The sequence below is a fragment of the Condylura cristata genome, unplaced genomic scaffold (genome assembly GCF_000260355.1).
Source record: "Condylura cristata isolate star-nosed mole 26May11 unplaced genomic scaffold, ConCri1.0 scaffold00041, whole genome shotgun sequence".
Lineage (NCBI taxonomy): Eukaryota > Metazoa > Chordata > Mammalia > Eulipotyphla > Talpidae > Condylura > Condylura cristata.
In genome coordinates, this window is record NW_004567142.1 from 5,212,509 (window position 1) to 5,222,673 (window position 10,165).

Consider the following 10,165-nt stretch of genomic DNA (forward strand, 5'->3'; position numbering starts at 1 on the left):
CGGGGCCCGCTGTGTGCCAGTGTGGCAGGCGGGCAGAGGAGGGGTTCGCTTTGATAAGCCCATTGAGTGTGTTTTGAGACCCCAAGATAGAGATCGAGGCTGGTGGGAGATTGGCAGCCTTGGGGCGGCTGTGGGGACAGAGGCCTGTCGCTCGTGGAGAGGGGCCCTCTCTGTGTGGCTGGTGGAGAAATGCTGTCGTACGTGTGCTGGTTCTCTAATTAAAGTTTTGAGTCTAAAGGCAGAAGTTGCTTCTTTGAGCTCACGCCAGGCACCGGGCCAGACGCTGGCGAGCGCAGGTCCTGCCTGCCATGGGTGCCTGTGGCGGGGCTTGTACTGGGAAAGGGAATGCGTGGGCCACGGCCACCGTTCAGCTGGCCCTGAGATGGGGCGTCGGTCACGCCACAGGAGGCCCCCACGGACGGCGTGTTGTCCGCTCCCCACTCTCAAAGACGTGGCCCAGCTCTGGCCGCAGTCGCAGCTGGAACTGTATTATTTTCCTCAGGGTGGTTATTTCAACCCTCCTGTCCCCCTTCACGTTGACCCCACCACAGCTGCACCTCACATCTGCAGCCTCTGGAGCAGTGAGAAACTGCAGGGGCCGCACAGCGATGCTGCAGGGCAGCCCCCGCGGGTTGCCAGCCAGGTGCTGCTAAGCCACAGGGACACCTGAGGGCGTCTTGTCAGCGTGTGGAGGTCGGGGTGTGGCCCCTGACACAGCCCCAAGAGAAGAAGCTGTTTAACAAGCGTCTCTGCAAGAAGGGTCCCAGGCACAGGGCAGGGCGGCAGCACAGGCACCTCACAGACCTGGTGCATCGGGAACAGCAGGCCAGCAGGGCGGCGCTGTCGGAGGAGGGGCGGGGGGCGTGGGGTGTTGCCTTTCACTGGGGGGATGCGGTGCTGCTGCAGGGCTTTGGGGGGGAGGTGACTTAAAGGGCCATATTTTCCAGCAGGACTCCCTGAACTGCTCTGTTGTGACAAGACCGACTAGGGACAGGGGTAGAAATTGGGGGGCAGTGAGCAGGCACCTAAAATAGTCGGGGAAAGAAGGATGGTGGGAGTGCTGGAGAGGTGAGAAGCGGCTTGATGCGACGGTTGAAAGAAGAGTTGGTTACTGGGTGTGAGGGGAGGGGTAGGACAAACAGGTGCTGGCTTCGTGTTGCGCTGTGGCAGCCGTGGAAGGGAAGCCCAGGGCGGCCACTGGGCCACCGCGAGGGGAGACCCTGCTGGGAGTGAGCTTAACCAGGGACGGCGGACCTGACACGTCACCTGGATACAGCTGTGCCTGAAGGCCGGAACTTTTCAATTCCATCAGTCTATAAAATACGGTTTGCTTCTTCATACCACAAACCATAAAAAAGCAAAATGTAGAAATCTAAATGATCCTGGGACTCAGGAAAGCCTTTTTCCAGCATGCTACTAAGTCTGATTACTACAAAAGACCACACAAACAGATCTGCATATCTAAACATTTTTGAGTTCTGAATAGCAAACTACACCACAAAATTGAGAGGGAAATAAAAACAGAAAATATTAATAACATATATGCTGAAGGATTAATATGTGTTAATATATAGAGTTGCTCCTATAAGTCAATACAAAAAGGTAGCCCAATTAAAACTAGGCAAAGAGCATAAAAAGGCAGCCAAAGAAGACAAAACATCAATAAACTCACCAACATTTCATTAATCTCACAATTAATCTCTGATCTGCCTGTCCTGCTCCCTACTCTGGTAAGGCCTCACACCCCCACATCTCTAGCCTGCACCCCAGTTCTTAATGTGCATAAATAATTACTTTTTTTAAAAAGCAGTATTCATAGTTGGGAAAATTCACCCTGTAGCAGTCAGTACAAAGTCTAAAGAGGGGTTGGGCTTAAACGCCAGTCCACAGTCATTGATGAGATATGATAAGCTCGAATAATACTGAGTAAGAGGTGTGTGTGGGGACAAGGGGAAGTGCTTTTTTTCCAAAAAGAGAGAAGCCAATATTATTTCTACACTGATTACAACGAAATAAAATAACATTTATTTTCAAATATTTGGATGGAAACATGAAAAAATAAAAATAGGTCTTGTAGGTGAAGGCAGGACTTTTGCTTTTTATTCAAAAAGGTCAGTATTTAAAATTATGACTGATGGTGCAGGGGTTAAGTCTCAGCACTATGAAGCTGTCTGCAGCCCCTGCAGCATGAGTTCGATCCCCAGCCAAGGAAGTGACCCACAGGGTGCAGCAGACCTCTCCTGTCTCCCTATTCCTCCCCTCAACAGTGAATTTCAGTTGATCTGCCTGTTCTGCATTCCACTCTCTGTGGTGAATCCTCTCACCCCCCACATCTCTGGCCCACACCCCAGTACTTGTGTGCATAAATAATAATAATAATAAACCTTAAAAAGAATAAAAATATGGCTATGAAATAGAGTAAAACCTACCCAGAATGATTACAAACAACAGACAACCCTAAATGACTGCAGGGTCTCTCCAGTCTATAGAATTATGGGGAACTGGTTTTTAGTTCATACTTCTCTACATGTCCCAAATTATCCTTTTTTTTTTTCTTTTAAAGTGTGTTCATGAATCACGAGAGCTTGTTTTTTATTTATTTTTGCACAGAACTGGGTTGTAGGCCAGGGGACTCTACATGTCCCCCTGGTTGGGGATCGAACTCATGCCAGTGGCTGGTGATAGATTAACAGTGCTGAAACTTTAACCCTATCCCACTAGGGATGTTTTAAAGAGCAAAAATCCTGAAGATTTGTCAAAGATACTAACAACAGGATATAAAACATGGTGATAAGCATGTGAAGCAAAGTTGGTGTTTAACCCTGTAGATTGTCCAGTGACATTTGCAGCTTAAAACTTTGAGGAAAACAAAATCAGCCAGCAGGTGTTCAGTTATGTGTATCTGGAGACTTTTACTTGAATCTACAAATTTTCAGCTTCCAATTTGTGAATGATTAATACATAACAGTGACTCGAAGAGACCAGTTCTTATTAAAGATCACAGATGGAGATGCTTCCCATTTAGACCAGCCCCCGGACACCCCATTCTCTGTTTCAGGGTTGACAAACCCATTGGGGAAGCTCCTAATACGATCAGAAGCTGTCCCAGCAGACAGCTTCTGGGAAACAGAGAAACCAACTTTCAACATGTCGTAGTTCCTCCCCAGGAGGAAGTCAGTGTAGGTGGCAGTTAGCCAGAAGCTAACAGAACAGCCAGCATGTGCCGCACAGGCCTGCTCGTCTGTGGGAGTTGTCTGACAGTTACCAAGCTGCAGGCGTCAAGCAAAGGCCTTTTCAGCTTCACTGTAGACACAGGTATTCTGCACAGTGTGAAGTCGCCCGTGTTCAGCTAGGTGTGAACTCCAGCTGAAACCCTCTCCATGTTCTCTACACACAGTGTTTGTCATCCATATGAACTTTCTGGTGTTGTATGAGGTTTGAGATCTGGGCATAAGTTTTCCCACAGTGACATCTATAGGGCTTCTCTCCAGAATGAACTCTCTGGTGCTGGGTGAGGTGGATGCTCTGGCTGAAGGCTTTCCCACATTCGTTACAGGCGTAGGGTTTCTCTCCAGTGTGAATCCTCTGATGCTGAGTGAGGGAACTTGTGACTGAACATTTTCCCACATTGCCCACACTTATAGGGCTTCTCACCTGATGCTCAATGAGGTGGGTGCTCCAACTGAAGGCTCTCCCACACTCACCACACTCATATGGCTTCTCGCCGGTGTGAATCTACTGGTGTTGAATGGGGTGGGAAATCTGTGTATAAGCTTTCCCGCAGACCTTACACTCAGAGGGCTTTTCCTCCATGTGAATCCTCTGGTGGCGTGTCAGAGAAGAGTTCTGGCTAAAGGTTTTGCCACATTCATTACACTTGTAGGGCTTCTCACCGGTATGAATTGTCTGATGTTGAGTGAAGGACAAAGTGTGTCTGAAAGCCTTTCCACACTCATGACAGACATAGGGCCTCTCCCCCACGTGAATGCTCTGGTGCCGCATGAGGTGGGAGATCTGAGTGTACACTTTCCTGCACTCATTACACCAGTAGGGCTTCTCCCCAGTGTGAATCCTCTGGTTCTGGGTCAGGGATGAGCTGTGGCTGAAGGCTTTGCCACACTCAGGACACTCATAGGGTTTTTCTCCAGTATGAACACCCTGGTGCTGGGTCAGGGATGATCTGTGGCTGACAGTTTTCCCACATTCATTACATTTGTATGGCTTCTCTCCGGTGTGAATGGTCTGGTGCTGTGTCAGGGAGGAGGTGTGGCAGAAAGCCTTGCCACACTCCCCACATTGATAGGGCTTCTCCCCCATGTGGATCTTCTGGTGGCGGGTGAGATGGGAAACCTGTGAGTAGAACTTCCCACATTGATTGCATTTATATGGCTTCTCTCCAGTATGGCAGGGCTAGTGTTTGATGAGGGAGGAGCCCATGGCTCACAGTGATGGCCAGACTGGTGGGTGAGACTGGGGCCGCCAGGTCCGCACCCACCTGCACAGGTCACTCGCCGGGCTTCTCTCTCCTCCATCCCAGGCTCTTCCCCTCGCTCCAGATGGGAGATCATGTCGGGCTTAGACCGGGGAGTCCTGTCCCTGGAAAGGCAGGAGACAGCGTGGGTGTCAGGGCTGCAGGGAGGGCTGGTGTGCTGGGGGATGCGCTTGGGGCGGCCAGTGATCAAGCTTGTGAGGTCGCCCATCTGTGGGTCCTTCCAGAGACCGGCCCTGACCTCACCACGGAAGCCCTTTCTGTGATGCTCAAGTTGAGCCTGCAGGAGGGGCATAGCCCCCGCACCTAGATGCTGCCTTTCTGGCTTCCAGAACTGCGAGAGAATGACTGTGGTAACCAGTCACCCAGCCTGTGGTCGTTTGTCACCGTCGCCCAGGAAGCGGACCCCCTCCCTACTGGTGAAGCTGCCTCAGGCAGGCAGCGTGCGGGCAAGTGGACAGGGGCTCTGGGGCGAGGACAGAGCCAGGGCTGTGGGGACAGAGGAAGGGGCAGGCAGAGTCGGGGCAAGGGGTGGGGCTGGCAAGCAGTTGTCAAGGGGAGAGGGGGTGAGGATGGAGCCCAGGGGCTCTGAATTGGGGGCTCTGACATGGGCCAAGCAGAGAGGGGGACCAGAGGGACAGCAGAAGAGCGGAAGAGTGGGGTGTGGTGACTGTCTGGGGCCTGGGGTGGGCAGGAGCCAGTGGGGGGGCGAGCACAGGACTCAGGGGCACATTTGGGGAAAAGCGTGTATGTGTTTTGGGGAGAAGCTCCGCTAGCCGAGGACACCCAGGGAGCACCTGCTGCCCCAGGCCATGGGATAGGGAACGTCACCACGCGTGGAGACGGGGGCACAGAATGGGGGCACAGGCTAGAGACTCTCTGGGACCCTGGGGATCTAGGAGGAGCTGGCGAAGAAACAGGCCAGGCGGGGGGACCCCAGGAGAGAAAGAGGCACCCCAGCCGCAGTAAGTGGCAGGTGGGCAGGAGCCAGGCACAGAGGTGAGGGGGAGGGCGGGTTGAGGGGGACGGCCGGTGTGTGTGTGGGTGCTTCCCTGCTGCTTCCTGGGGAGTCGGGGGTGAGTCTCACCCAGGGAGAGAAGGTTCTGGTAGTTTGCCAGCATCACGTCCTGATACAGCACCCTCTGGCCGGGGCCCGGCCAGCCCCACTCTTCCAGGGTGAAGTCCACCGCAACGTCCGTGAAGGCCAGCGAGTCCTACGAAGGCCAATTTCCAGTGAGGGGGGAAACATCCTTCCAGAAGAACCAAGAGCCTCTCCCTACTGGTGGAACCAGCTGGAACACTGTGCCAGGACTGGAACAAGAGCCCAAGGAGTGGGGGGGGTCGAGGGGCCTTGGCACAATGTGAAACTGCGCCCCCTTCACACGCCTCCTGGGGGCCTCGGCTGGAAGCCCTTCCCGGCCCTCGTGGGTGGCGCTGCCTGCCTGCGGGAGCTCACGCCCGGGGGCTGAGGCAGGGCCAGCGCCGAGGGCGGGCGCACCTGGTGCTTTTTTTTAAGCCATCAGGTCACTGGGTGCGAGAGACAGTCCTCAGTCCTTTCCGCCCCAGACCCAGATGCTGGCCCAACCCCTATGCTGACCCCAAGGATAAGGTGTGGGGTGAAGCAAAGCTACCGCGTGCCGCTCACGTCCGGGTGACCAGCAGGCGTTGAGCACTGAGGCTGATTCTTGGTATCGGCCAATCATTCACCTTTAACATCAGTCGCTACGCATCACCTAGCACCAGGATCACAGCTCCACATCTCCGCTGAGGGCACAACACTCTGCCCGCCCTGGGGCTTGCTCCCCCAGCGCCAGATGACAGGTCCGAGGTCCCCCCGAACAGCCGCAGCACAGGGCCCTGGCCCTCGCTTCTCTGCCCCAGCCCCGAGCTCTGCCGTCAAGGCCTCTCCGGTAGCGGGGAGCAGTGCAGAAGCTCCTCAGGCTCCTGCAGGGACAGGAGAGGGGACCCGGCTCACCCGGTCCTCGGCCGCCAGTGCCCCAGTGGCCATGGCTGGGATCCCAGCTCTCAGCAGCTAGGAGAGAGGTCCAGGCTGGGTCTGTGGAGCTGGAGGGGGAACGGAGCAGGGAGGGTCAGTTCTGGCCCACAGACAGACAGGCAGACACGCGGAGACAGAGTCAGCGGGCCCTGGCCCCGGGCCCAGGACAGGCCCCCTGCTGCAGGACCCGTTCTGCACCAACCAGCAGTCACGGGGTCCGGCTCCCTGTGCCCACAAACAGTTCTTGAGGCAGGAACTCTGGTTATCCGGAGGAGGAAATCAGGGCACAAGGAGTCAAGGCCCTCGTGCAAGTCACAGGGACACCAAGTGTCAGGGCGGGATTTGAGCCCAGAAGTCCGGCCAGAGAGCCAACGTGGCCTCTCTTGTTTCTTACACTTAAAAAAACAATACATATTTGCTCAATGTTTTTTTATGGTAAAATCCACATACTATATCTGCCATCTTAACCATTTAAATCTAGTTATGGTCAAAGACACTATAAAGCAGACAATTTTAACCGTGTAGAGAGAAGCAGTTAATTAAGGATCATCACTGCTTTCTAGTCCCAGGACTCCATCACCGTCACCCCAAAAGGATCCACCCACGTCCTGATCCCCTGGCCCACTCCTCTGCATCTCTGCGGCCACCACAGCCGGAAGTCCGGGAGGGCCCTGCCCTGGGGCCTCCGGAGGGGGCTGGCCCTGCCGAACCCTCGACTTCAGCCCAGTGGACCCTTCACACACCGCCTCCCTCCAGGCGGTGAGTTCACCAAGTGGTTTAACCACTAAGACGGGGCTTTGTTTCAGCAGCAGCAAGACACAGACGTTCAGGAGTAAGAAGTCTCAGAGCCTGGCCTGAGCGGGACAAGCTCTGGAAGCTGAATCCAGAGGGTGCCCAATGGGTGAGGAAACGAGGAGCAAAGCCTTCCGGAGTCTGACCTAGCTCCCTCCTGTCCCGTGTTGATCCCAGAAAGAAGAGGCTAAGTCTGCAGAGGGGGAGACCTGGCAGACACCGGCTTCGCAGAGAGGTCAAGGTCAAGGTGACCAGGGATGGAGCAAACGGACATCCTGGGGCCCGGACCTGAGAAGGACTGGGCACGGTTCCTGGGGACTCCAGACGGGCTTCTGGAAGGACACAGTCTAACCTTCAGAACTGCCAAGATCAGGAAGGTCAAAGAAGGGCCGAGGGCTGCTCCAGCTTGGAGGAGCCGGGTCAGCTGAGGCCGGGTGCTGGGCCGGCCCTTTCTTCGGCCAGTGAGGACATTACTGGGAGAGTCAGCGGCCTGCGGAGGTCTGCCAGCCAGCTAAGGGTATTGTACCAGTGCTAACTTTCTCACTGTGATCATGAGGGAAGAGAATGACCTTGATTTGAAGGGGGAGAAGGGGAGTGGCACAGAGACCCATAAAATGGGGAACAAAGATGCAGAGTAGGGGGGGCGGGGAGATAGTTGGGATCGGGTGGGGGGACCAGAGGCAGGAAACAAGACACCAGGACCACGCTCAGGGTGAGGCCAGAGACCCAGGACGCTGCTGCGCAGGGCAGCTGAGGCTTTCGCGTGAGGCTCCCCAACGCCTCTGAGGGGGACCCCAATTCGCGGCTCCCACGCTCTGTGACCCGTGGGTCGCTGCGGGATGGGCCCCGGCCGTTTCTTCCCAGGAAGACACACACCCCCGCCGGGAGCCCTCGGACTCCGGCTCACAGCGGGCGCCCAGGTCCCGGGGCTGGGACACGGCCACCAGTAGGGTGACAGCGGCGGGGGGCGCGGCCCCTTGCGCGCTCCCCTCCTGCCCAGGCTGACTGGGCTCCCCGCACCCAACCGCGCCCTCTCCGGCTCGGGCTCCCGAGGCGGCCGGGACTCACCTGAGCGTCCAGCGTGCAGGTAGGTTACAGCTGCCAGGTCTTCCCCACCGCCCGGAAGCCGCGGAACGCGCCTGCGCGCTTGCTGTCCCGGCGCTTTAACGGCGGCCGCTCGGCAGGACTACAATTCCCAGAAACCATCGCAGCGCACGCTCCTTTCGGCCTAACGCCGAGGAGGGTGACGGAATGCTGGGAAGTGAAGTCTGGCAGCAGAACAGAGGGAATAGAACGTGTTCTAAATTTAAAGCGTCTTTGTAGCTGAAGGAAACTTGGTCTTTTGGAAAAGTCTGGCTGCTTGGCACCGCGAAGATCCCCATGTTACCCAGCGTCTTCACTGACCCCCACATATGATGACAATATAGTTTAACTTTTAAATGTGTTTTTATTGAGACACTGGTTTTGAACACTGATTTAGAGGTACAAGATCACCCCATTCAGGTATTGCACCCACCACTAAGACATCCTAGTCCTCGTCTGCCGTGCTCCCTCCCCACTTTGTCCTCCCCTCTCCCTTCTGGTACCCTCAATTCTACAGTCACCCCATAATGATTGCAAAGTGGGTCTTGGTCTGCCAGCCATATGGGAAATAAATTAGATGCTATAATAGTTATGGAGAGACTTCACAACCCGTAAGTTCGACTCGCAACTTCTACTGAAAAATTCGAAGTTCTGAAGGCACTGAGGCTGGAGCCAAGGTTTCCTTCCCCCACTCCCACCCCCCTTCGAGCACAGTTGCTCACTTAACCTAAAAGGACCCATAAAAGATGTGAGATTTCAGTCCCACAACCTGGCAAAACCCGCAATCCCCCTCCGCTGGCCTTTAAAGCCCTTCTGTATAGATATCAACACCGACTAGGGGGTTTTGCCTCCACCACCTGCCCATTTACTCAACAATGTCTTCTGAGTGCCTGCCCCCCCCCCCCACCTCAAGCTTTGTGCTGGCACTGGACCTCGGTTAAATCCCGCCTTTCTTATCACCTCCTCTTCCTCCCCAAGAACAACTCATTACTGAAATCCTGAGAGGCAGAGGGGTGGCTTGGATCAACTTGTAGCAAGAATTCGGGGAGGTTCAATCCCAGCGAAGGAGTGACCCATAGGGTGCAGAGACCTCTTCTGTCTCCTTCTGCCCCCCTCAGCAGTGAATTTCAGTGGATCTGCCTGTTCTGCTCCCCACTCTATCTTTGGTGAATCTTCTTAGACCCTGCACCTCTGACCTGTACCCCAGTTCTTGTATGCATAAATAAAAATATTTGAAAAAAAAAATCAGGCAGGGAGAAATTTACATGAATGCCATCCAAACCTAGTCAGGAACCCCGAGGCTGGAGCGCGAACCGTTCAGGCAGGGAAGGCCTCTGTATTCTCCACATGACCGCTGGGTCCCTCGGTGTTCTGAGGGCCCTCCTGCAGTGTCTTTACAGGGTGCACCCCTCCCTTGCCAGGAACTGATGGTCTCTCTTAGTTGCTCGTTTCTCTGGACGGTGGCTTCAGGAATCAGGAAGGTTTGTCTTTACAGATGAGCGAGTCGCGTCCCCAAATCTTGAGGAGCACCCAGTCAGGCAGAGAGAGAGCTGGACACCAGCTGAAGCCCCCCCTTCCCCCCATGTAAAGGCTGGAGACATTGAGGAATTTGTCATAAACTTTATCAAACTTCTTTTCCTTTCCCCTTACAAACTCCAAAACCTCCATCTCACTGCAGCAAGAGTTTTCGGTTTTGCCTGTATGTGACAGCCCTGGTTAGAAAGAGCACAGGGGTTAGAGAGCAAAGCTCAGCCCCTCGTGGTCCGACCACCGACCACCGCCCTCAAGCCCTCAGGTCCCCCACC

At 54.9% G+C, this 10,165-nt stretch overlaps 2 protein-coding genes across 2 annotated transcripts in view; both read right to left on the reverse strand.

The window, feature by feature from the left end:
* Positions 1-2,647: 2,647 nt before the first annotated feature.
* Positions 2,648-4,502, reverse strand: LOC105854464 (zinc finger protein 135-like). Its single transcript, XM_012733626.1, has one exon. The coding sequence runs from the start codon at positions 4,315-4,317 to the stop codon at positions 3,736-3,738; it is 582 nt and encodes a 193-aa protein (XP_012589080.1). The 5' UTR covers positions 4,318-4,502; the 3' UTR covers positions 2,648-3,735.
* A 417-nt stretch (positions 4,503-4,919) lies between these two features.
* IZUMO2 (IZUMO family member 2) overlaps positions 4,920-10,165 on the reverse strand; it is a 10,692-nt gene continuing 5,446 nt past the window's right edge. Inside the window, exons 6-10 of the mRNA XM_012733515.1 lie at positions 9,854-10,072; positions 8,394-8,545; positions 6,465-6,521; positions 5,577-5,703; positions 4,920-4,978 (exon numbers count right to left, since the gene is read on the reverse strand). Coding sequence (XP_012588969.1) covers positions 4,920-4,978; positions 5,577-5,703; positions 6,465-6,521; positions 8,394-8,545; positions 9,854-10,072 — 614 coding nt within the window. The remainder of the gene's footprint in view (positions 4,979-5,576; positions 5,704-6,464; positions 6,522-8,393; positions 8,546-9,853; positions 10,073-10,165) is intronic.